This window comes from Heptranchias perlo, chromosome 31 (assembly GCF_035084215.1).
Source record: "Heptranchias perlo isolate sHepPer1 chromosome 31, sHepPer1.hap1, whole genome shotgun sequence".
Lineage (NCBI taxonomy): Eukaryota > Metazoa > Chordata > Chondrichthyes > Hexanchiformes > Hexanchidae > Heptranchias > Heptranchias perlo.
In genome coordinates, this window is record NC_090355.1 from 26,624,660 (window position 1) to 26,652,396 (window position 27,737).

The 27,737-nt window shown below is 41.6% G+C and overlaps 1 protein-coding gene across 2 annotated transcripts in view; it reads right to left on the reverse strand.

Moving 5' to 3' along the window:
• The window catches only part of cfap77 (cilia and flagella associated protein 77), a 111,116-nt gene that overhangs the window by 36,218 nt on the left and 47,161 nt on the right, over positions 1-27,737 (reverse strand). For both annotated transcript variants that reach the window (XM_067969783.1, XM_067969784.1), the window contains exons 3-4: positions 14,077-14,176; positions 5,851-6,070 (exon numbers count right to left, since the gene is read on the reverse strand). In XM_067969783.1, coding sequence (XP_067825884.1) covers positions 5,851-6,070; positions 14,077-14,176 — 320 coding nt within the window. The remainder of the gene's footprint in view (positions 1-5,850; positions 6,071-14,076; positions 14,177-27,737) is intronic.

Sequence of the window (27,737 nt, forward strand, 5' to 3'; positions counted from 1 at the left end):
TTTTTGGGGGAGAGAGTTCCAGATTTCCACTACCCTTTGTGTGAAGATACTACTACTACTACTTATCACCGTGACTACCCCTTGTGCCTAAAACTCTTTGCACATGTGACCCTAACCGCTTATTGTGTGGGGTTACCTCAGTGTCAGGAGATTGTGAGGTTTGCAGTTGGGACTATATCAATGGAGCCGTCAGGGGCTGAGGTGGTACTTGTCTCTGTGGTGCCAATCTCCTTGCAGGTCCAATGCCTACTGGGCCCAGACCAGAAGCTCTCATCTGTGCCAGCATTGGAGGGGAATGAACTTATGCAGCCACATTGTCACGATCATGAGAAATGGCAACATCTGCAACCAATCTTCGTAGCCCATTCGTACTGGGCACTAAAGAATCCCGATTGAGTCCTGAGAGCCTTGATCTAACGTGCTCTGCAGAGCATCTTTGGAAGCAGTGGTTGCTGCCACTTTGGAAGCAACAATTGCTCTTAGGAACTCCTCATGACGTTTTGATGCTGCAGAAATCTGCTGGACTGTCACACTCATCAGGGTGTTCTTCATATTGCTGCAGATGTGACTTATGAACCTCTTTAGCTTATCTACTGTCTGCAACACATGAGGCTGTGTCCACTGCCTCCACACGAAATCTATCAGTTGGATCAAGAGGATGGGCAGAAGTCCCACCCCATCATTTCTCTCAAGAGGCCCAGGAAAATCCTAGTGTGCGTGCCCTCCACACTTGAGTCTGGCCTCGTTTGCATTTCCTTTCCCTCTGTTCCACCAGAACATCAGTTGACTGAGCTCTACAATCTGGAACTCCCTCCCCAAATCCCTCCACCTCGGTGCCTTTCTCCCAAACATAAAAACTATGTCTTTGACCATGACTTTGGTCATCTCTCCTGATATTTTCCCTGACAGCTTGGCCTTTGTTTCTGCCTCTGTTGCTGTGGCTGCAAATGCAAATGAATTGTTCACCTTTACTTGGTGTATATGACAATTGATACGGACCTATGCTTTAGATGGATTTCAGACAATCGAAGGTAAATGCTCATATTCTTCCAGGTTTTCAATGCATAGTTACAGAATATGGGGTATTCAGTGCTCTCCGCTAACTAAAACAGAACATACACGTGATTTTTATATAGCCAAGGCTTCCCGTTGGCCGTGTGCACATTCTTCATATGACGATTCCATGCAGATGCCCTTTTTGAACATTATGTTTTGACTTTGGGTATTGTTGGTATTTAACCATGCCTATTGGAACTGAAAAAAATACACTTCTTGAGTATAAATGAGTATGAGGTGTGTGAAGTATTGAAAGATTTTGTCACAAAGTGTTGAGACATTGAAGATTAAACAAATAAAAAGCACCTTTCCATAAATATGGCTAATAAGAGGAAAGCCCCAGGTAAAGGGATACAGAAACATGATCTTATTTTGGTGCTAAGTTTTGTTTGCAATGGAATATGTGTCAGTTTGGTGGCTGGGGGAACTCCTGGCATCTATTGTACTGAAACCAGTGGCCAAGGTTCAAAGGAAAACAGCCAAGTTCAGTTTGGGCCCCATGGCAGCGAAGTCTACCTCTGTTAACCTTTGCTGGCTGAGGATGATGGAGCTTGATGTCAGAACTAATTATCATTTGGCTTGCATTATGTGCCATGTTATGTATTGTGAGGCTCATACTCCTCTCACATACTCGTTCACCATGGTGACCTCCATCCACTTGCATCGCACCAGGAGTTCAGTGTCATAAAAGCAAAGGGTTACTCTATCTAGAGCTAGGCAAAGTTTTATATTATACAGTATCCTGTATATATTAATGGTAATGTGACTGAGCACTATATTCCTGGTTTGTCACTTCATTAAACAATATAGTATTATACGTATACATTTCCCCCCATTTTTTTCTTCTTAATCAAGATTTATTAATAGTAAACCACATACAAAAATAATATATTTTGGCAAGAATACTACAATTTAACTGTGTATTTAACTGTCAGTTTGCAAAGGAAATATATTGTGCCAAGTTTTGATCACCTTCCCTTTGAGAAAATGAGACTATATCCCACTTACTGTGAACTTGGCTCTCATTCAGTACGTCTATCCTCAACAGGTATGGAATCATTAGAATTTTTCATGTTATTTGTTTTCTCCTTTTCCCCCTCTAAACACTATAACCCTGGCAGGGAGAGCAGGTAGACACACTTCCCAGACCTTTGCCAATGGCCTTCTGTAATTGCCAACTAGGATATGAGAGCAGCCTGGATGCCTCCCTGTGGTGAACACCTGGCTTATACTCGATGCATCCCCCAACTGCACTGCTAATATCTACAGCTCACTTTGCGGGGAATTGCAGGAGCCAATCCATGTCCTTCCACTCTGTGACACATTGCATTGCAGATCCAGTGCTCTGTATCATCATGTCACGTAATTCCTTTTCTTTCCTTGATATAATTTCTACTTTAAAACACTCAAATACCTTTACTTAATCTTCCCTAGAGCTTTATAACTATAATTGTAGATTACATATTCTAGTTATAATGGTCTTCATTCTTTGCAAGAAGTTCCACCTCCATTTACGAAATAGGAATTCCCTCCATTCCATAAGGGAAAATCACTCTGTCCCTTTCCATTTTCAAACTTCAAGTCCTGGTGACTTTACCCAGCTTTGCTGGCTCAGTCTCATTCTGAGCAGATCCATAGTTCTCCAAGAGGACAAAGTTTATGGCAGTGGCCAAATATGATGGTTTTGGTCTTCCCAATGTTTAACTATAGGAAATTGTGGCTCATCCAAAGACTGGATGTCAGATAAGTAGTCTGACAACACAGAGGCAGTGGTGGGGTTGAGAGGTGGTGGATTGATAGGGCTAAGGTTTATTTTCTTCAAGACTTCTTGAAGCAGCTTTTAATCATACCTGTCATTGCATTTGTAGAATTGCAAGGGTTTTGGAATTAAAATAAGGAGTGCTTCATTAAAAAAATTACACTGTAGTAAAATCCAAAAATATGGGAATCAGTGTACAGTTGTGATGTGTAACGCAGACCTGTTGGCCTTTTTGTGTGTGAGTGCAGCAACTGGTTATGTTCTGTAATTTTCAAATCTGTTTTTAGTTTGTTTACGTGCATATGGGTGGGGGGGGGGGTCCCTTTGTTACCGTGCAGCAACCTATTAGGGAGCCTGCACCTGTATTACAGCAGGCAACATCAGTAAGAGTAGTCAGTCAGGTCCACCTGAGAGCCAAAATTCACCTCTCCGTGCCTAATGCTGCAAATCATATTTCCATGCATTTTATTATTTTTTTAATGACTGCAGCATGTAAAAATATTTAATACAAGGAAAATAACCCTTTTGGCAAGAGTCAAAAGAATAATAAATAGGCTAGAAATTACTGTTGGCAATAATAGCAGATGAATGCTTAACACATTTATCTGACATTCCCCTGCCCACTATTTTAAAGGAAGCATTAGCCTACAGGTTTTAATTGTGCTAACCCTTCCATTAAAATAACAGACAAGATTGTCATATGAAAGTATTCAATGTACATCTAAAATTATTGACAACAGTCATTTGTAGTCTATGTATTTTATGTTTTTGAAAACAGAAAATGTTTGAAATGCACAATAAGTTGATCAGCATCCTGAAAAAGGAAGACAGTTTAAAGTTTGGCTGCGACTCTTCATTAGAATAGTGGCAGATGCAATAGAGAGCCAGTTTTGTCTTCTGCAAGTAGAATGCACTGCCAGCTGGGATTATTGTAAGTGTGTACTGCAAAAGGCTTCCATTCACAAATTAACATGATTTCTGTGGGGTTAGATTCCCAATGAAAGTATAAAGTTTGAATGTAGTCCCTACAACTATTTTCACATTTTAAAATACCTATAATTCTTCTGGGATAAATTATTTTTCACTTGAAAGACAGGATTACAATAGGCTCCAAAATGCTTGTAAATGCACTAAATTGTCAAAAATCAAAATGTTCTTAGGCATCATGTTCCGAACCCTTTCGAAAATAAATCTCGTGCCTTCAGTGCTTGCATCTCTCTTCAGTTACTTCAAAATCCATCACTGCTGCAAACTGCGCTTTTGCATAATTTAAGGTTTCTCCCCCGCAATAAAAGTGATTGAATGTTGGTATATCCGCAGCTTAAGTTATGATAAGCCCATGTCCACTAGAACTTTTAGTCTAACTCCTTGTCCTGGTGTGTCCTAAGCCCTAATTTCTGGCCTGTTTTTGAAGAGCTGCCTTTTGTGAAGCTGTTGGTTAGTTTTTGCTAGTTTTCTAAACTGGTCTGTATATGAATGGTTGGCAGTGCTGGAAATGAGAATCATCGCTGTCCAAAAATGAGTGAAGTTCTGTAACATGTAAATTTTAAATTCATCAGTTAGCATGAACCCTGGAAATAAGTAGTTCCAAAAACTAAGCTAATAGGATCCAAGAGCCAAGGAGGCCTTTGAAAAACAATGGCAACTGTTGGGCTGAACACCTTTAAAATTTGGCAAAAATACAACAGCCACAAAAGAGGTGAAATGAATCCATGCAATTTTGAGATCTGAAAACAAAAAACTAAGATTGAAAGGATACCAATAAGCTATTAAATCTTTTCCTTTGTGTGAGAGCACAATGCTACCTATTTCTGTGAAGGATAAAGAACTGAGTATCTGTTCAGAATGAGTGTATCAGCAGAACTGTGTAAAGCTCAGCTAAGGAGATGTGAAAATTGAAATGAACAATAGCCAAGAATGACTGTTGGCAATATTAGTGCTGATATGTTGATATGACATTGCTCATTTCACTATTTTAGCAGAAGCATTAATCCATTTAAAAATAATGGGTTACTTTAAACCATTGTTTAAACGTTTGCCCAGGGCCCACCCGTTGCGATTTTCAAACAGACCTCAATTTAGGGGCCAGCGCTCCTGCCAGAAACAGACAGGGGCCTCATGCATATATTTAAATTGAGGTTCTATTACATATTTTGGGTTTCCACTGGGTGGAGAAGATGCTGCACAAGTTCTGCCCAGTGGAACTGAACATAGTGCAGCCAAACCAGAGGTGCTTAAAGGAACCAAGGGAGGCCGCTTGGAAAATATGACACTAAGTTGTAAGGTGACATGAGGAAAACTTTTTTACACAGCGAGTGGTTATGATCTGGAATGCACTGCCCGAGAGGGTGGTGGAGGCAGATTCAGTCATGGCCTTCAAAAGGGAACTGGATAAGTACTTGAAAGGAAAAAAATTGCAGGGCTTCGGGGAAAGGGTGGGGGAGTGGAACCAGTTGGATTGCTCTTGCATAGAGCCGGCACGGACTCGATGGGCCGAATGGCCTCTTTCCATGCTGTAACCTTTCTATGATTCTATGATTTCTATTTTTTTTTCATACTAGTTTTCATTGGGCCAGGAGAAGCTTGAATACAGCTCCTGACCACACAAAAATGCCCACTGCCAGTCCCTCCATGCTCCCCAGTCCCCACAATCACTTCCCCCCCCCCCCCAACCCCCCCTCATTTAAGGTCTCCCTGCCGGCTCAGCTCCGGGGAACAGTGGCAGATCTCCCCCCCCACCACCCCCCCGCCCCCCTCACCCCACCCCCCGACCAGCGAGTTGCCTGTCAGCACTCATTTAGCGCTGGCAATGTGCTGATTTTATTTAAATTAGACTGGATCAACAAAATCAATGGGTCTCCTGTTGGTGACATCAGACGTACAGTGCAATTAGTCCACCCACCATTTGCCTGATGTACATTTGAAATTAAAATTGCCCCCACCATCTTCAGGGGAGGACCAGTAAGGGAAGAAAAAAATGGACATATTAAATAAGTGTAAATTTAAAAATAGTAATATATTTTCCAAATTCTTACCGTCTGAATATTCCACAAGTTATGTCAGGGAGCAAGCCGTCTTTCTTTACTGTCTTTTTTCCTGGAATTCCAATGTTATGTGTTGCCCTAAACTGGTAGATCTCTTGTGGAGTAACCAATCCAGCTTTAAGCGCCGCTCTATTCAGTGCCACAAAGTTACGCTTGACTTTGTGCAGCTTTTCCTGCTCTTTGCGTTGTATAGTATGCCAGCGGCCAATGGCTGAAAGAGACAGTGAAAAAGAAAACTGAACTGCTTATTTCAAAACTTTTACATGGATTAGTTGTGTTGACCTTTGGACTAATACATAGATTTTTTTCTGACCTGCATAGACAGGATTGGTACCATTCCCTATTTTGACATTCTACATTCAGTGCACAGACATCATTCTTTTACTTGAAGGGAGTAAATTATTTTAGTACAAAAAAATGCTCGATCTGTTTTGAAAAAAAAATAATTGTATACATTCCTTTTAGAATCATGTTTTTTGAATTTTATTAATAAAACTTTATACTTTGTTGAATTGTTTACTACTGGTATGATGTTCTATCAGTAGATTATTCTTTATTTTAATACAGCATAGGCCTGTCCTTTTAGAAGGGGATTGTCTTTCTAAGTCATTTGCTACCCATAATTTTACTAAAATAACAAGAGGATATCTTAAACAATTTTGTTCTAGGTATGATGAGGCTCATAAATGAGTGTAAACCTGACTTTTAGGGAAAAATAACCACTTCAATATCCCTATTAATGGATAACTCAATGTGAGAGTGGATGACCATGTGACTGAATTAGTTTGGGAATGTGTAAAATAATGGGTGCTAGAAAATCATTCTGGGGTGCATTTTCTGCTGGTCTTTAAAGTGAGCAAAGAAGTATGTATGGGTATGAAACCTTTTCCCCTGCTTTATACTCTCACTTACATTAGTGATGAGAAGAAAATGTACATAAATGTAAATTGGCAGATGGTGAATGAACATGAGGTGCTTAAGTAAGAGGCCATGGTTTCACTCTGCTAGCTATTTTTAGTGAACAAGTGGACCTGCCCCAAAGACATATTCATAAGTAAGGTGACATCTATGTAGAATGTTATATAAGGTTTAAATGAGAGCAGTCTAATAGCTCTACCAATAGAGCGCACAGTCCTAAGGATCAAGCTGTACATCAAATCCCTCCTTCAACTACTATTGGAAATTATCTGATTACAGTGGGTAGGGTAATTTCAAACTATTGTTGGGGGGTGATACTCATGCTAACAGGGATATCAACAGTGAGGAAATATTAGGAATAAAGTTTGTGAACAGAAAAAATTAGATTGATCACAAACCTTTTAAATAAATAGAGCTGTGTTTTTATAAGGGTGATGTGCATCAAAATAGGTCATGATTTTAAACCAAAATCACTGAATGTAAATGATAATGTGTGAGACTTTATCTACAGCAAACAGAAACTGGCAACGTTCTCTTTACACTACCATTTCCAGAATGTAGTGAAACCTTTGGGCTAGAATTTTCTGTCAAAATAACGGTGAGGCTAATGGTGCTCACCGTTATTTATATGCAAATGCTACAGCAACTTCAGGCGAGGGGCAGATGCACGGTTCAACACAGATATCCAAAAGTTGTTGTCTGTGATGCGTCGCTTTGCTGTTAGTTTTGCGAAAACGACATCTCGCTGTCTACCTCACCACTGAAATGCGTTGAACGACGAGAAGTTGCTGTATTTGCGCGGTAGGTACGAACTAAACTCGCCACACTCTTGTCCATTTCAGTCTAAGTACTCTTTTAACGATGTGATAAGTTTTAATTACTGCCAGTCAGCCTCTCTGGTACTGAAAATTAACTATTACAAGTGTGGAGTTTCATTCCTTCAGATTTTAATTGTTGGAGATTTCAAAAATGTATTTGAGCGCGTGTCATTGCCTTCAGGAGAGGAGGGAAGAAAATCAAGGACTTTTTTTGGGGAGGGGAAGGAGAAGAAGCCACCTTCTTGGGAGTAGACTTCGTGGCAGATGTATAATTGCAGCGGTTCAAGAAGGCGACTCACCACCACCTTCTCAAAGGCAATTAGGGATGGGCAATAAATGCTGGCTTTGCCAGCAACACCCACCTCACCATGAACGAATAAAAAAAATTGTATAAAACGCCCAAGAGTTTCGATACACATAGAACTGTACACATGACAAACAGTGTATGCAGTCCTTTCAAAAGATATGCTGAGCTCATGCCATAAAATAAACTAATTAAGTTATGCAATTTTAAGTTTAGTTTAGAAGCTAAGATCTGAGAAGTCCAGCTACTCTTTGGAATAAGACAATTCAATGGCTCTCTACAAGCTCAACGCAGAAACATCTGTTTTGTGTGGGTCCTGCAGTGTAAATCATCAATTGCAATCCATAGGCCAGAAATTGCTGGGAAGTCACGCCATTAGAATGATGCATTAATGTCGTGTGCCATTATTAATTCGTAAAAAATGAAGCAATTTGCGGAGTAAAAGATGCGCAATGAGTTCCGATCCTCCGCAAATTGCTGGAATATTAGCACCGCTCCACCGTTAGGCTCGCCAAAGCCGATCAAAGTTTGTTCTCGCGTGAGGCTCCCCGTTGAACTTACTAGCTATCATGAAATTGCTGGATTTACGACATTATTAGGAATTATTCCTGCCACAGTCATTTAGGGCTGGTAATCAATGTCGTAGAGGACCCTGGTAATGACGTGATTTATGGTCCTCACATGACACTCAATCTTAGAGTCCTATAAAGGGACCTGTGCAGCTGTGGAGTCTCACTTCAGCAAGTAGTGAATTGTTCCTAGAGGTTTTTTATGTTTTTCATCTGCCTTGGCGGTCTTTTTGTGCCAGTCTTGACATCCACGCTCATATTAGTGTCGGAAAGCAATAATTTTCAGGACACAAAACTGTTTTGACACTCAGAAGAGGGTCACTTATTCAAATGCAAATTAGATTTTTTTCAGAAAATAACATTTTAGGATACAGTATATGACTTATTTGAGACATAGCGGGTGCTAAATTGGGCGCCCGTTGTTTCGGCACTACACGGCCTCTCTGACATCCAAGATGGAGTCCTGGATGCGGACGCATATTTCCAGGAGTTAGCGCAGGCGCAGGTAACTAATGTTGGAATCATGTAAAGTAGGGAGAAAATGGCTTCAGTGTGCAACGCTGATTTAAAGTGATAGACACCATTTTGGGACTTAACGCTCAACTCAACGCACAGACTTAACCCCGACCACCTGAACATGTCTTGGAGTGCCTGGAGGACCGTGCACCACCGCTATTTAAAGGGACCATGCAGGATTTACAGGTTAGTGACGGGATTATTGCTTCTGGCTACTGAGACATTTGTAACAGCTTTTGGCGATCTACTACACTTGAATGCTAGGACTAGGGGACATAGCCTAACATTTAGAGCCCAGGACATGCAGGCATGAAGTTAGGAATTGCTTCTACACGCAAAGGGTGGGAGACATTTTGAACGCTCTTCTGCAGACGGCAGTTGATGCTAGCTCACTTGTGAATGTTAAATCTGAGATTGATGGATTTCTGTGAACCATGGGTATTAAGGAATATGGGGCTAAGGCGGGTATATGGAGTTAGGTCACAGGTCCACCGTGATCTCATTGAATGGTGGAACAGGCTCGAGGAGCTAAATGCCGCTGCCTCTTGATAAGTGCCACCTTCTCCCGCAAGAAAGCGGGACGTGTGTCTGGGTGACGTGCCTGTCGTGGTTGAATACCTGCCAGTGTGTGTGGCCTGTGGGTTGTGGGTGGGCAGCTTGAAATAGTGGTAATGTGTAAGGGTAAGAGGAAGCATCTGGTTGGAAGAGTTGAGTACTGATGGAAAGAGTGAGTTTGTTGGTATGTGGGGGATGGGGGGTGTAGTGCACGGTGCAGTTGGTAGGAGATGCCACTTGACAGTTGACCTCACTCACCTGGAGAACTCATGTCAAAGCACTGAACTTTTTCCTGCACTGCATCCCTGTTCATGATGCTGTGCGTCTGGCATTGACTTTGCCCCCCGCTGACTCCCACTGCCTTTTGGATATATGTCTGAAGGGCCTCTTGCCCCCCCCCCCCCCCCGAGGATATAGAATGTCCCTCCTTCTGTCCACCTCTTGCACCAAGGTGTCTAGTGCATCAGCAGAGAACCTTGGTGCATGCATTCTCACAGGCCTGGTACCAACTCAGATCAGCAGATTGGTGAGGTCAGGCGTGCAAATTGGAGGATGTGGGATTTAGTAGTGCACAACCTTTATTCAATGTTTTCACAAAACTCATCAGTGTGTAAACATAGGGATGGGACCTGCATCTGTGTTTTACATATACAATGTCTGATCTCCGTTCAGACTCCGTGCAGACAGTTGACTATTATTTTCAGCAAATAACAGGTACCAGCTACCTTTAAGAGATTTCGAAGAAACATCCTCCCTTTAAGAGACTGAGCTCCCCTGGTGGTGGAAAGTGCGAATTGCATTGATTCCACGTGCAAGGCCTGGAATGGAACACTGATTGTAGGTAAGTCCTCAGGTGGGCCGAAACTTGCGTTCTGCCTGCGCAGGGGCCATTGGGCGCCAGGTAATAGCACATCACGCTACCTGCGCCCAAAAACGGTCCCTAGCCAATTTTTCCCCTGACATGTGTTAAGCGTAGCATGTTTGGGAGGAAAAGGGTGACTTTGGACCTATGGTTCCTAAAGCTCTCCACCACTGGGGTTTTTCTCGTGTCATTTCTGGGTCTTTAGTAGACTACTTGATAGAGATTAATTGCGATGATTAGTCAACAACTCCATTATCATTGTATTATCCGACTACCAGGAAGGTAGAAGGCGAATGAGATGGACTTGGTCTTTTTTTGTCCAATTATGTCCAACTATGTTTCTATGAAAGCAATGCAATGGTGTTCCACTGTTCCTGATCATGATGTATGGGATTGCTGGTTCTGTACTTCATGGGTCAAGAATGTTTGTACATTTTGCACACCTACCCTCCCATTCACTCATTTAATTAGCAGGACCAATACAGCAATTCCTAAACATAACTGGGCTACAATGTCCTCTTCTTCTGCTTGTTCTTTTTAATGTTTTTCATGCTTTTCCTTTCTGTCACCTTTTCCCCGTTTCTCTTAATCCACTCTCTTTCTTTCCCTCTCTTTATTCCTCTTTCTGTCTCTATATTTCATTTGACTCTAATTCACACTATTTCCTTCTGCGTCTTTTGTTCTGTTTCTTTCTCTTTTTCTTTCATTGGTCGGGGAGATAAGCCATTGGGCAAGATGTTCACGAGGTCCCAGATGCGACATTGACATCACTGCGCCATTATCGGATCGACGTTCCAGCAACTTGCAGCCCAAGTATAGTGCAATGTCAATGGTGAGCATAAAAGTCCACTTAACGTCATTCATCACTAAACCCGCCATTGCAGCAATTTCTGGCCCACACGTGTCTCATTTCAGTCTTAGCATGCCGTAAGGAAAATTACATCAACAAATCAAAACCATGCAGATGTAGTCAGATATTGTGCATGACTAGCAATTACACGCAACAACACTTAAAAAGCTCAGCCTGGGAGGAAACCATTCTAAATGTATAAAGTAAGCAGGAATGTTCTTCTGAAATCACAGTAATAAACCCAAATTCAGAATTTACATCAAACACTTGGGGCTTGATTTTAGCACCCGCGATCGGGTGCGTTGGTGGCGGGGGGGCTACGAAAATTGGGGATTCCCAGGGCGGGTCGGGAGCCTGGTTCCAACCCGCCCCATTTCCAGGTTCCCCACTGACGCGCTGACATGCACGTGCAACCCCCGCATGTGGGACTCCCGCCGGCAATTAAAGCCGGCGGGGTGCCACTTAAGGTATTTACTTAGGTATTTCAGGTCGTTTAGAGGCCTGATTAACATAACATTTTAGCAGGGATGGGATTTTGCAACTGACTGGGACTGTTTCCCGTACTGGGGGAAACACTCACTCCCAGTTCAAATAGACGTGTTGCAGCCATCAGCCTATGGCAGCTGCAAAGGTCCATTTGACAGGTGAGGCGGGGGGGGGGGGGGGGGGGGGGGAAGAGACCCTCACTCATTGCAGGAGGCCACTCTGTCACTTTGAACAAAGTTTGGCCTCCACCACCCTCCTCCTAACAACAAAATTCACCAACTTGCACACTTACCCCGGTGTCCAGACACATGTACCTACCATGCGGATCCCCTCAGATATACATCTTCCGGATGGGGGCCGCCGTAGCTGCAGTCATGACCTCCTCGGAAGGCGAACAGCATCACCAGCCTCGCCGGCCACGCCGTCCACCTCACAGTGCTGTGACACATCCACCTGCACAGCAGGAGAGAGGGCAACCGCAGAGAGAGATGCGTTGCAGAGGGCACTACCCTCGCCACAGGGTCCACAGACTGAGGCTCAGCTTCCTGGACCTCTCTGAGCAGCAGTGCACATGGAGGCTCAGAGTCACTCGACATATAGTCGTGGACATCTGCAGCCTCCTTCATGCCGAGCTGCTCCCGGCTGGCCCGAGCACCATCTTCTTACCTGTCGCTGTCAAAGTCACCACTGCCCTCAACAACTTCTCCTCCGCATCCTTCCAGGGTGCCACCGGGGACATCGCCGACGTCTCTCAGTCGTCTGCACAAAAGAGCCCTGCAAATACACCTACACCCACTCTGCAGTGACACAATGGGTGGCATCAGTTGTGGGTCTTCATTGTGATCCTCAGGAAAGGGCATTATTGCACAAACCAGACAAGATTCGCAAAGATGTGGCAGTAGTGGTGACAATATAATATGTAATGTGAGTTGATCAGAAATTAAATATAAGTAAAAACCATGACAAACCCTCAAACACCCTTGTGCATCCCCTTCATGCTCACGACACGTTTGCCTTACGCTTCCTACTGCACATATGTGATGCATGCCCTGTGGCTGCAGCACCGGTAGTGGCAGGTTGAGTGAGGCTGACTGTGAAAGAGATGCATGAGAGGGTGAGTATGAGATAGAGCCATGAGATTGTATGAGGATTGGGTTGAGTGGTAGTGGCGGGATGAGTACTGGCGAGGTGAGTAAGTGCAGGTAAGATGAGGATGAGGTTTGAGTGGGTGTGAGGAGTGATGTGACAGACTGTGTTGGCTGTGCAGAAGGAGATGTGGGGTGGGGGCTGTGATATGGCAGACGGAGTGTAGGGGAATGAGTAAGAGTACTCACTTTGGCTGACTTACTTAGGTCATTGCAGCGCCTCCTGCACTGTATGCAGGTGGGTGATATGTTGGTGGTGCAGGTGACCTCCTCTGCCACCTCGAGCCAGGCCTTCTTGCTGGCAGAGTCAGGCCGCTTCCTCCTGCCCGCCGGGGGGGAAGATCTCTGTCCTCCCCCTCCTCCTCACCCCATCCAATAAGAGCTGGAGTGAGGCATCATTAAACCTGGGAGCAGCCTTCCCCCTGGGCTGCTCCATGCTGTAATTTTTCCTATTTCTTGCAGCATCAGTCAGTGGAGGACTGCCCCTTTAAATAGAGCTCCTCCAGCTGACAGACCTTACTGTGCATGCGCAGTCCGCCTGCCGCCCAGCTTAGCAGCGGGGAACCCGGAAGAACAGGTAAGTGGATCCAATATTTCACTGGGCGCGTTACCCATGCGTCCAATCGACCCCCCGCCACCATGGTAATATCGGGCCCTTGGTATCAGTATTAATTAGGTATGAGATTTGGAATATCCAATCAAGCAGGATTTTAGTTCAGACCATTTTTTTGACTGGGTTAAATATAGACCATATAGATTTCTACATATCTACAGATTTCATCCTAGCAGCAATGACTATTACAGAGCTAAATGGAACACATAGATGGGCTGCAATAGAGTGTTCCCTCTCAGGTAAGTGGAAGACTCTGCAGGGTTTATCCCATGTGGCAAAGGTGCACCTAATGTTCCTGGAAATGTGTTAATGAAAGCCTTGGACTTCCATAATCCAGGCCACTCCAGCATATGAAGCAAGATGTTCCTAGGGTCCTAAAGTAGAAAAAGTTGAGCTGAAATTATATTCAAGTGAATGATGATTTTGTGAAACTGCAGTATATTGCACTTTGAATAATGGATGTTTCACCACAGTTTGCATAAAGTTGAATTGTCCTTTTTACATGTGCTGATTTCTATTGTAATTAGTAAAATAATCTCTTGTAGCATAAAATTCAAAAGCAAAAAACTGTGCCTCATTACCTTCAGGAACTCCGCCATCTCTGACTATACTATACGAGCCATATACATGGTTAGGTCCTGGTAGGGTGTTACCACTTCGTTTACCCTTGCCAAGTTCTGACTAAAACAAGAAAGAGATAATAAATAAGATTATTTAGTTGGTAGAAAAGGACCTTTAGGGTCTGGATTTTGATGTATTGTATCATTCTAGTGTTAAAATACTCAAAAGGTTCTGCATAAGGGGCCATCCATAAAGCCACAATCTGGAACAAGAGGCTGCCTTACCCTTCTTTAAATCTTGATTTGAATATAACTATGGCCTTTTTTGGCCGTGAGATTTTCTGTTTTTGTTTCTCAAAGTATAGCCTTCCTGCTATCTCGACATTGTAACTGAAGCGCATCATGCTATTATAAGGCAATTAGGTTACATACGAAATTGCCTTTTCCTGTATCTCAAAGTATAAGTGTCTGTTATGTTTAATTGTATGTTCTTCATGAATATATAAATATTTGATCATACAACTAAAATTTTGAATGCCTATGAGATATAGAAAATGGTCTATGAACGAATTGGACTCATAATGCTTGTCTACTGTGCTTTGCACCCTTGTGCTATTCTCAAGCAATTGCACAAATGGAAACCTGCCAGCAAATTCCATGAAAGGAGGCCACTTCTGACTTTCAATCACAATTAAATGGGATTCTCTGTGGCCATTGAACTGCAGAATTCAATTTCTTGGTTGGATTTCATCCTAGCAGCAATGACTATTTCAGTAATTTTAACAAAAAATTATAAACTTTAATAAACCAGACAGTTTGTATAACAAACAACTACAAAACTTTGAGTTATAGTGACTCATAAGATCACATCCCTTCAAATGTTGGGACCTCTTTTTCAATACCAAATAGTTCCTGAAAAATACTAATTTAATGTGTATATTAAAAGAGTTTCCTTCGAGAGGCATATGTGGGCACTGACCATAGGCTTATTACTTCACATGTAACAGTACACATTTTTCTTTTACAATGTCATAATTGTAACTGATGTCAAAAGGTATCTCATGCTATTCTGAACAACTTCAATAACCTTCAGATTTAGGGTATTTATTTGTGTTCATGTTTACTCATGGTATCAACAGACTGATTTCATTGGAATCAACAACAGCCCAGGGATTGTAACCTGTAGCCTTTGGATTGTTGGACAAGTTACTGCTGTTCTACAAGACTGCTGAATCAGGAAAAAAACAAAAGAAAGATACAAAGATCATACTTTTTATTTAGTTTTAAAATGAATTCCCTCTGTGAACATTTTGGCTTTTCAGTATTTGAGGGATTAACTGACCCCCTGACTGCATCTAGATTTCTTTAACCTGTCTCCATGGTAAAGTCTGGGAATCTGGTCACCCGAAGAGAAAGATCTGATTGGATGTTCTTGCAACCAATGTTGCCTGTGCTTATTTGCATGTTATCTGCTCTGGGGGCATGATTTTACCTAAAAGAAAAACGGGTGGGTTGGGAGCAGGGGGGCAGCAAAAATTACACATATCTAAAACCTGCCTCCAACCCACCCATTTCCGGTTTTCACGGGGGTGGGACGAGGGGTGGGCAACCAACCCATTCATCGGAGGTGGGTCGGACATTAAAAGCTTTTAAGGAGGTGCAGATCTCCATTTTCAAAGCTTTTTTGATTTTAGCCTCCGTGGGCCTGGATTCCCGGGCCTTCTTCACACCATGTGAGAGAAGGCGAGAAGGCCCGAAACAGCAGGTAGCACAGCTTGTGGGCCTGGAGTAGCAGGAGTGCTTCCCCCAGGCCCAATAAGCCGACCCCCCCCCCCCCCGCCCCACCACGATCGCCGACCCTCCCCTCGATGACTGACTGACTGACTCCCGATCCCCCCCAGATGACCCCCCCGAATGACTGATACCCCCCGCCCTCCCCTCCCATGACTGACACCCCGCCCCCGATGACTGAGCCCCCCAATGACTGGCCTCCCGATAACTGACCCCCCCCTCCCCTCCCCAATCTGACACTTACCTGAACATGTCCTCTTCCTGGCTCTTCTCCCGTCTGACTGAGAGCCAGCCTATCAATCAGACTGGTCTGTCAGACGGGAAACTAGCAAAAAAGAAAAAAATGACATCCTTATGTCAAAATCGTACGGATATCTGGAATTCCACCCTTCCCCTGGGGTTAAAAGTATGCCCTGGGTCCTCAGAAGAGCTGAAGAACACCCAAAAATGGAGGTTGTTCTTTTCCCATTTGAACATAACAAGTCTCATTATCTCAGCTGTGAAGATTTGGCCAACAGTGCTCTTTGGAGAAAAAACCTGACAAAATACTGTGCACCAAATCTCTATTTAACTCTCGAGTGCCACAGTATAATTTTTGGCAATATATCCCAAAATAATCAAGGATCAGAATTTTCTATTTCTTCGGTAAAGCCACATTCTGCATTTTGAGGGTTTTTTAAACTCAGTAAATTTATAGGATATAATTTTAGAAAATGTAAGTGGTGCTATCTATCCTTTCATCTCAAAAATTGGTTTGAATCCAGCCCCAACAAATGCACACTACAGAGGTGACCATGTTGGGGAAATGTTAGATGAGAGACTTATGATCAAAAAGAGTGAGATTGATTGCAAACCCATTTAAACACATGATGGTAGATTCTCCATGGGGGCACAGAAACATCAGCACAGAAGTGCTATTTGCTGGGGTCGACCCTTGTTACTTGTTCCTGGTAAGCTTCAGGCCCATGTTGGGCTTTGTGCTAGGATCTTGCCAGTGGGACAGGGCAAAGGGTGAAATTGCAATGCATCAGCTGCCCTTTAGAGGGCTACTGGGAAAACTGAAGGGATGTGGCCACTTGAAGGTAAGTGGCCTCACCGGGGCAAAAAAAATGTATTTTTTTTTTTAAAACTGTAAATGTTTCCTCTGTATATTTCAGCTTTTCCAAAGCCTGTTTGGGGCATTAAAAAATGATAAGACTCAGTGGTTGGCAAAATAAATGTGGAGGCCGTAGCTCAGTGGTAGCACTCGCCTCTGAGTCAGAAGGTTGTGGCTTTGAGCCGCACTCCAGAGACTGGAGCACAAAATCTAGGCTGACACTCTGGTGCAGTAATGAGGGAGTGCTGCACTGTCAGAGGTGCCGTCTTTCAGATGAGCTGTTAAACCGAGGCCATGTCTGCCCCTCAGGTGGATGTAAAAGATCCCATATCACTTTTTTGAAGAAGAGCAGGGGTGTTCTCCCTGGTGTCCTGGCCAATATTTATCCCTCAACCAATGCCACTAAAACAGATTATCTGGTCATTATCACATTGCTGTTTGTGGGACCTTACTGTGAGCAAATTGGCTGCCATGTTTCCCTACATTACAACAGTGACTACACTTCAAAAGTACTTCATTAGCTGTAAAACGCTTTGGGATGTCCTGAGGCCGTGAAAGGTGCTATATAAATGCAAGTCTTTGATGGGCTGAGGAAGTGGAGGTAGTGCTGCATGAGTTGGAAGCAAGGATGTTTACCCTGTTTGGCACACCAGGGTACCCTCCTCCGAGGACAGCAGTATGCCTGGCAGACAGTGTTAGAGAAAAAAACATTGAGGAAAAGATTATCTTAACGGTAATGCCATCCCTTTGCAGCATGTTAGTTGCAGGTGTGTTTGTAGCAGATGGCACAGATCTGCATTGTCTCCGTACTGACTTGGGAGTCTGCTGAACCAGTTGCTCATGGTCATTGTCAGGAAAGTGTGCTACAGCCTGCAAAAATGATTTGTGGCATAATGGCGGGCGTGGACACTTCAGCTCTGGTGTCTCCTGAACTCCCTGGGATGCCTTCTTTCATCTTGTGCCACTTCAACCATGAAATACTGTATTTGGGGTACATCCAAACCGACCCCAATCACTAACTCTACCTTTACTTGCCATGGGACTCTGCTGCTTGCAGTTAGATTTTTTGTGGCTTACTGAGTTCTCATGAAAGTTGTCATTGCAAGAGCTCCTTTTTCATGCGTTCTTTTTCTTCATCCATTCCTGTTTTGTTGAAGCCCTGAAAATGCTTCACTTACAGTCTGCTTTCTGATAACTTAGGAAACAATAATGGACTTTAAAATCACACTTACTGTAATGAGTATATTAAAATTGTCTGTGAAAATGATTCCAAAAATACATATATTAAGAACAAATTAAGAAATATTGAAAAATTTCTAATAAAAATAACAGTGCTTAAAAAAAAAGGTACCATAAACACTGCAACGGAAAACAAAGCCAGTTCCTCTTTAAGAATTTCATGGCGCTTCCCTTACATATATTCAAAATGGGTATGAATGCATTAAGAAAAAGCCAGGAAACTGCACTAGGTTTTCATTTAACTATTTCTGCATGGTTTCTGGGGCTTTAATGAGGCTATTGTATGAAATATGCACTAGTGCTCTAACACATAATGCAGTCAGCCAGAAAACTGTGGTCAGAAAGAACCAGTCACAAAAATGCTTACAGCCTTGTTGCTAAATTTTCTGATCCTCTTCTCCTACACCCCCCCCCCCACCACCAAAACCAGGCCAGCGCCCATTTTTTTGCCTGCAAAACTGACTCAGTTCATCGGAAGATCTACCTTACAGTGAGGTCTTTATTTTTCAGAGTGAGATACATTAAAATTGGTTGCATTTTTAAACCAAAATAATTGAGATTTGACTAGTCCGGTGCTACAGTACATTACAAAGCAAGCTGTTTGCAGTGAAAATATGGAACACGTTTTTAGACTAACAACAGAGGAGGCTATGCAATTGCAGAATTACTGGGAAAATCATCAGGGAATCAAGGCAATTTAACTTTAGTCATATGTGTGTGAAATTAGTTTGGGTTCTTTCAGTCCAATTTCCAGTGGTTGTAAGTCTATAACACAAGTGATTTATTTGTCATTCAAAGAGACCACATGGATAGACACTGAAATGGAAAAGTCACATTAGTGGTCCAAGTTACAATGCCAGAGTTATGCAGTAGGAGTTCCACATTGCATCTGACTGTGCTGTATCTATGCTGTTCTAATGCACTTTGCACTAAAAGTATCATACTTACAGTCTGCTGTATGGTATTGAACTGTTGAGGTAGGTGTTTTTTTTTTAGGTACAATGGCTGACAGCAAATACACATTAGCTTTGCAATCAGTGGTACTTGGGGCTAAAATGAGCCTGTGAATTTAATACTTCATTTTCTACCGGGAGGATTTTCAAGACTGCAACAAGAGTCACCTCAAGGAGCACAATGGGGACATATTAAAATGCCCTCTGCACTTGCAATAATCTCGCTAAAAAGACATTTTTAAATGATATAATTTTAAAAATATTTCCATAACTTCCCCATTGTGTATTCTGTTTAATATCAGCAAACTAATTTATCCCAATTGCAAGGAAGGCCTTGATGATACAAATTTGGAATTAGTCACCAATGAATTATGAGTTCAAATTTTGTGAAATAGCTTTGTTAGGACACTGCTCTGCATCATATAATTTATTTCTGTTTCCTTGCAATAATCTAACAGATTATAAATTTTAAATATGTACTTGAGTATTATGACTGTTGTGCTGTGGGGGCACAACACCTTTTCAATACCTGATAGATTTTTGTGACAGTCCAACACTGCCAAATCCAATCCAATTTGGTGAGATATTAGAGCTATTGTCACTCTCAGGTATAAAAATGAACACCAACAGATGGACAGCAACGTTCTAGGAGGATGTTTTCTCAGATCTCAATGAAAAAAAATCCTGTGACCTGTTTCCTGTACTCTCTTAGTGAGTATTGTCTGTGCCTGAACACTCTGCTTGTGTGTGTAAAATTTTGACTCCCCACCCGGTAGTTTGGAGCTGTGATTGAGCTGTTTGGCACAACTGCAGAGATCTTGCTGCCAGCTGTCCCTTTAGCAGACAGCTTCATTAAGCCTCATTAAGTCATCATCTTTCTGCCCTACTTCCCACCTTCGAGCTCTTCATTTTGCCTATAATTCAAATCAGCCATTTTTCCTTGGTGTTTCTTTTCCTTTTTTTTCCTTTTCTTTGCTTGTCTTTGCTACATTTTCATTCCACTTCTTCACACTGTATATAATTTAAATGTTAGGTCCTTATATACTTTGGCATTTTTCCTATAAATTTGTTAAGACATTTTTAAGATTTTGTTTTTTTTAAAAATTTGGTAATTTGAGTTGAAATAATCTCACAAATAAGGAAACATAAAATTTATTTCCATTCTTTTTGAAGTAAACTCAAGAATGTATATTCTGGAAAAAATATTTAATTTAGACGATATAAGGATCAGAATCAAGGAAACCATACCCAGTTTTCATGTTTTTCCAGAATATCAGATACAATGATACATGGACTATGTTTGGCTTTGAGCAACTGAATGGAACATCATGATGGCACATCTCCATAGAATGCCCACTCTCAGGTGACATTCAATCAGCCAATATAAGCTATAAACACAGCAACATGGGTGACTGAGAGACACTGGAAAATGTGGACACGTCTATATTTATAACATTTAAGAATTATAGAACAATGTAGTGAATAATGTATCTCAACTACTTTGCTTAAATACATGTTGCAAATGTTCTGGAATGCAATTCCCCTGATGATCTATGGCTTTGTCAGCCATTCTGCCTGAGTAGAAAGTGCTGTATTTACAAACTGACTCATTTAAGTTTCTTGGAAAGAATTCCTAGTTGGTGCTGAGAAAGTAGAAAAAGGTTCAGTATAGCATGTATAAGGGTGGGCAAAGGGGAATGCTCATGGGAAGTGGAATTTTGGCTTGCAGAGTATACTAATACTGTAGCCTTTTTTTCTTTTATATTGCTGCCACTTTTATTCCTCGTTTACCTAACCCAAATCAAACAGATTTCTTAAAACACTGCATCATTTACTGTTTTTAATCACCTGGATGTGCAGTTGTGTGATATAATTTGGATTTGTTTTGTCATTATTATTTGCTTGAATATTATTAGGGAGGGGGAGGAAATGCTCAATTAGTATGTATTTATTTCTTTTTTTGTGTCATTTTCTGAATTTTTCACAACTTTTCCCAATGTCCTTTGAAAACACATAATACATCATTCTTGATCTCAATTTCAGCCAAACCATCAAGGAAGGCACTGGAGCAAAGGCTCATCCTTTCCCACTGGGAGTGAGGGAAAAATGCAAATGTCCGTCATCTCAGTCCCTTTACTGCATCTCCTAGTGGCTGGAGGTCCAGCAGCTGGTCACGTGTCTGCCACTCAATTGGAGACAACTATTATCTCTAGGTTAGGGAGACTAGCCAAATCGTTTTTTGTTTAAATCAAGATCAAATATGTAAATCAGAAATCAGATTAAACTCAATTGTGCCAGAGGAAACATTGCTACTTTGCTGCATATTCTCAATGATATGTAGATTTTATCAACAAGTAATTTTAAAATAAAAGTTTAAAAAATTGTGAGTGTGAAGCGGTGCTATTCTGCACATGTGCAGAATTTATAATGGTGCACTGAGGGAGCTTCAGTTCTTATCTATTACTTCTTGAAGGGTCAGATACAAGATGACTACAAATGGTAATAAAAGCTGGGATAGCAGCAAGGAGGCAGAAGTAAGTTGATGACGGCTGTGGACTCTGCATGAGACTTTAGACAATTTGGACAATGTGTTGATCTGAATTTCTATCCAGTCTTCAGGCTAGCTAAGTTACTTGTTTCTTACTAAGGTTTGGAGACAAACAAGGCTCATGGCAAATTAGTGAACATTCTTCTGAACAAACTGAGGGGAGACAGAAATGCACAGGCAGCCAGAGAGACAGAGACTATCTCATTAGGCTATATAAACTTGACAACTTCAAGGTGCCTGATGTTATGTTAGTAAACTATTCTGTAAGGAATGTGCTCACCATCTTGGGTTGAAAATCATGTATCCGAAAGAAATTTAAAATGTGGAGCTTTTTCAACCAACTCTAACAATGAAACTCAAATTTTGGAAAAATTGCCTCTTATCGTATGTATGCGCATTTTCTGAAAGTAAGTGGAAATCTGGACTCTCCCCAAAAGGCTGTGGATGCTGGGTTAATTGAAATTTTCAAGACTAAGACTGATATATTTTTATTAGGTAAGGATATCAAGGGATATGGAGGAAAGGTAGGTAGATGGAGTCGAGGTAATAGAATGGTGGAACAGGCTCGAGGGGCTGAATGGCCTACTCTTGTTCCTATATAAGCTGACAACACTGGGGAGAGCAGAAACTCATCACATGTGTTAGAATGAAAATGTAATACTGTGTCCAACTATATTAACTTAATCTGTGTAGACTTAAGTGCAAACCCTGGGAGATTGCATTCAGTTCAGATCATCTTGATCCAAAATTAATATTGTCTCTCTGGAGCTGTCGTAGAAACTTGGTTTATTTATTGAAATTATAACAGTTCGAGCAGCATTTGTTTTGAAAGATATTCCCGGTCTCATGTTTTATAGCAAATCAAATTGTTTGTCCTATGCAATAAATTGTCATGAATGTCCCAAAAAGCCATCACAGAATTGGTGTTTAGGTTAACCATGCTAACTTGACTTCTGTTTGGTCCCTCTCTTTCACAAGGGTTCCTCTTCCTGGTCTCATCTGTAGAATTGCTACAGTTCCAATTTATTCAGAATTTTGCAGCTATTTCATTTCCAATCTTTCAAGTTGCAGTTACTGTATTCAGCTATTGATATTGGTGAATCAGTGTGATTAAATTTAACTCCTTAACCACTTTTTACTTGGGGGAAAGCAGTATCACAAGTAACTGACTAATAATTTGACCCCATCCAACCCATGACCTGGACTCAGGTGTAAACTACATTTAAACAAATGCAATTGCCCTGGTGTAAATGGGGCTTTACCTTCATTTAATATTTTATTTGTTTGACTTATTCTCTATGCACCTCTGATTCTTCTTTTCTCCTCCGCTGAGTCACAAATTTATTCCCATCTTTAAATCTTTCTTACTCCTCTTCCTCAGAGCATCAAATACAAAGCCTAGTTTTGATTAGAAGCTTTTCTGGAAGCTGGTTCGTAAAGCTTTTTCTGCATGGCACTTTGTGTAATGTGTAGCTTTATGCATGTTCTCGAACCTGATACATAGTATTAAGCAGCTGCTTGTGATCGTTCCAAAAATTTGATCTTAACAGAATGAAGAGATCATTACCAAAATGTTCAAACTGTTCAGCAGCATCTCTCATTGTCTAATGCTATGACAGAAAAAATGTCAATTTCATACATATGTACCTTGCTCTCATAATATAATCATTTTTCCTTGTTCCCTATCTTCCTGGAGCTCTATTGCTTCTCCATAATGCTTCTTAATTCCCGATGTCATGTTTATCTCCAAGATTCTTTTATCCTAACTGTATTTTTTTCATGCTACCTCTCCCTTTTATTTCAACTTCCTGCCTCTTTTCTTTCCAGTTCCCTTCCTTTCTCACTACTAGTTTCCTGTTCTCTGCACTGACCTCCACTGCCAGTTTTCATTACACCCTCTTGTACAGTTAAGCCGCCCATCATGCAGTTATTATTTCTGCTGATTTACTGTGCTGCCGATGAAGTGATTGCAGTGACAAGGCCTGATTTCCCCTGGTGACGGCTTTAAACCAGCCCCTTATTTGCATTTACATGATCTTGCTGTGCTGCTTATGAGATCTGGATATTTATTTTCCACTTAGCTGATGTTTGATTACACTTCAATAATGCACCGCGCTACAAACTGCCGGGATGCATCTCATCCAAGCGACTGGGCTCCGCACAGGGACTCAAACACTCCCTCATATTTGGGATGATGAAAAGAAAAGCTTCACGGAAAAAAAATGTGTTCTTGAATCAAAATTTGAAATTGTGCAATGGTAATTTAACTCTGTACATGCTGAATTTCCCTGACATTTTGCAGAATATGAATGTTGTAGCTGTCACCCAGTAATTACAGGATTGCTCTGCGATACTTATAGCAGGTCTTTAAAATATGCATTAGAAATGGCACCCTGGGCTCCCCCAATGGCTTGCTGAGTAAATATGTCATGTGCTACTGAGCCATACAAACCAGTTTTGATCTTTGGTCTCGGTTTGTTCATATCAGCCAGGATGGCAGTGAGCAGCACAACAATTGGCTTCAATGGCTGGGTTAGGAAGGTGGAAATCAGATAGGATTCCAACAGGCCTGCTGGAAAGTGCATGTGTAGATGTCAGGTGAGGGAAGGAAGAAGTTCAGCTGTAATCTTCATGATGGTTGAACTGCTTGCAAACACTCACTGTCTGGGCTTATACATGATGAGTTGACCATTAGGATAAGATACGAGAGGGCTACTTGTGCCACTGGGACTGTACTTCAGCATAAGTCACTTTCTTCAGAAAGGAGAACATTTTAGTGAAGGAGAAGAGAGGGTAATGGCAGAATTGATGGCACAGGACCGTAGTGTAAAGACATGCATTGGGCCATAGAATAGTAGGATTCATTTTTGCTCTTGCAGTTTTAAATCTCAGCTGGCCTGTCTAGATGAATCATCTTCCTAATGATTAGTTAAAGAGCAAAATTAGCCTCGGTTAAGGCAGTGAGTACGCAAGCTGTACAGATCACAAAGGTCCTAGGTTCTATCCCCAGCACTGAGCTGGCCAATCTCATCCTGGCTAGCAGTAAGGGTGCTAAAATTGGCCTAAGTGCTCCTGGGTTAGGGAGGGGGTCTCTTGGTCACGATTCAGCAACCTCTGCTCGAAGAATGTGAGTGTGGATATCAGGTGAAAACAGGATCAGGCTTCACAGTAATGTTCCACACTGTTGAATAGCTCACAAATTTGAAAAATGGTCACTTGGGGGGAGTACCAAAGAGCACCCAGTACTTATGAAATTGTAACTCAGTCAATACCTTCCAGAGTGGCAGAGGATATGGAAGAAAATTGGTGGAGAAAGATGGAGGGAGAGGGTACAAAAAGCAAAATTAGCAGAGCCTTTGGAACAAGTTGCTTGCCTCTGCTCTTGGCACAAAATGGGGAATGTTGAAGTGTAGAGGGAACACATCCCTGTGGAAACTGAATATCCCATCTGCTGTAGAAAGGACAAAATACTTAATTTAGGTGTTAGCAGATTGTTTCCTATCGTATTAAAAAAGGAACCACTACAGGAAATGTTATATCCAATATTTTAAACTGTGGGTTACTAGCAAGCATTTGAAAAGATGGAAGGAAAGACCATTTTTGTTTGGTCAGACATGTGGAATGATTTACAAGGTAATGTCAAATTATCATTTTTTTTATGGTTAGAGATGGGGTCATTTTAACCCCCAAGAACGGGTGGCTAGTTAAAATAGTTGATTTTTCGAGCTGACCACAACCCGGTTCCGACGCAGCCACTTCAGGGTTCAACGGAGACGAGTTTAGAGGCATGCGAGTAACCTACTCGCCAGAGTGCAGGTAGGCAGGTAGTTATCACAGCAATTAACACCTTATGAGACGTTAATTAGGTCTTTTTAAATTGATTTTCACCAACCTTTAAATTTAATGCCTCGAGCGCGGGTTTCCTGGAGCTCGTGAATCTCGCCAGTGAAAAGGAGGCAAGAAGGGCAAAATCATGAAGTAAATGCCTTTTATTCTTTGCTTGTGGGCCAGGAGGAGCAGGATTGTTTCCTCCAGGCCCAACAAGCTTACCTGGCCCCCCGTGATTGGACCCAATGATGACCACCCCGCTCCTCCCCGACTAGGTCTGGCCCCTCGCCTCCCCCCACCCCCCATACAACCACCAAAATCCCGATCTCTCCCTGACCACCCCCCCTCATCCAAACTCCGACTTACCTTCTATCTGCTCCCCGGCTGCTTTCCCGCCCAATTGCATGTCAATCAAGCTGGTTACCAGGCGGGAAACTTTGAAAAATTTTAAAACTGGTCCTACCGTTAAACTTGGTAGGATCTGCAAGAAATCCTCACTTCTGGATTTCCTGTCTGCAAAATCTCCCCCACACCCCTGCTCTTTTCCCAGCTTCAAGTTACAATTCAGGCCTATGAGTAGATTGTAGTTCGTCCTGGTCCAAAACACAGTGTGAGAGTGCAAATATGCCTAATCACTTGTTAAATAAAATTCAATTACGAAAATATAAATAAAACTGATGTAAGTACTTATTCTAGGGATCTTGTATTAGCAAATCCATATGAACCAAGCAGATTTAATCATATACACTGCATTTACAAGCTTAAAAATAGAAACGGAATCCTTAATTAATGTTTTGGAATTAAGAAAGGCATCAGTCCTTCTTTGCTTTGATCTGGGGTTCCATAAATAAAAATAAACTAGGATGAGTCCACATTGATAGGAAGACCTCTTTGTTTTCCTGTTGCTTTGCAAAGCATATACTTGCACCCCACTGCATCTAGAATCAAAATAATCAATTCTTCAAACACTGGGAAGATGTCATCTCTTCAATGTCCCATGACGATATGTTTCTCAATCATAATTTGTGCCAGAACTGTGTTTGTGAAAAACATTTTAATTCCTATTTAATTTTGCTTTACAACTGCAAAATACTTTCCTTCTGATATGACTGTCATTTCCTGGTTATCAGTTGTTCATGATTACTCAATAAACTTGCAGTGATCTCCTGATAACCATTGCTTCAGAATGGACATCCTCTTGTTTCAACACTGGATGTTAGTGTCCATCATGACACCCACATCTGCCAAGAGAGGCCCAAACCGAAATAAAACCATCCATGAAATAATTGATACCATGGGAGTGTTTTCAATGTTGCAATTTCTCATGAGAGTGCAAGATAAGAACTGCCTGGCTTTCTTTTTAAAAAGAACTGTTACATCATTGGGCCAAAAATGCCTTTGTAAGCAATTCTAAACTGCACAGTGGTGCCTTTTCCCACTATTTCAATAAACATGTTCTGGTTACACTATTCATCAATAAACTCCAAGTCAATGATGGACTCCCATGACACACGTCTGATTCAGTCTACCATGCAACCATCTGCTATGTTGTAGAATATATATTACTGAATATTTCAACTGAGTCCACATTAATAACAACAACTTGCATTTATATAGCGCCTTTAACATAGTAAATCGGTGCTGGGTAGCAATCTATTCCATACATGAGCAACTTAGAGTGTGAAGCGGTTGTTTTTTAAAACTATGTTTAGCTTATGGTTTAATTAAAGTTATATCCCCTCATTCTTACTGGTCCATACAAAATGCCCTTCAATCCATGCTTTTGGTTGCCTTAATTATTATAAAGAAGTTGGAACATATACCTCCCCATCTTTCTTCTAAGCAATCTGTCTCTTTAGAGATCAATTATCGAGAAACTAGAATATTTTTGTTGCTCCTCTTTGAATCTTTCCCATTACTTCCACATCTTTTCATAAGTACAGTAAGCTCGCCCAGATATGATAGATCACATATGGTCTTCCAAAGCTTAATGCAGTATCCATATCATATTCTTAAATATACAATGGATCTACATAAGCAGCCCAACATTCTGTTGCTTTGGCAATTTCTGTCGTGCAATGTGATGTTTCCATTGTCCAGTCAAAGCCATGTCTTTTAAGTTTGTTTTTCCTGATGTACCTAATTTAAGAATCTACTGCACCTTCCATGATGTCACTTGCTATTTTCCCACCATATATTCTCAGTCTTCAATAACTTCTCCTGTTTA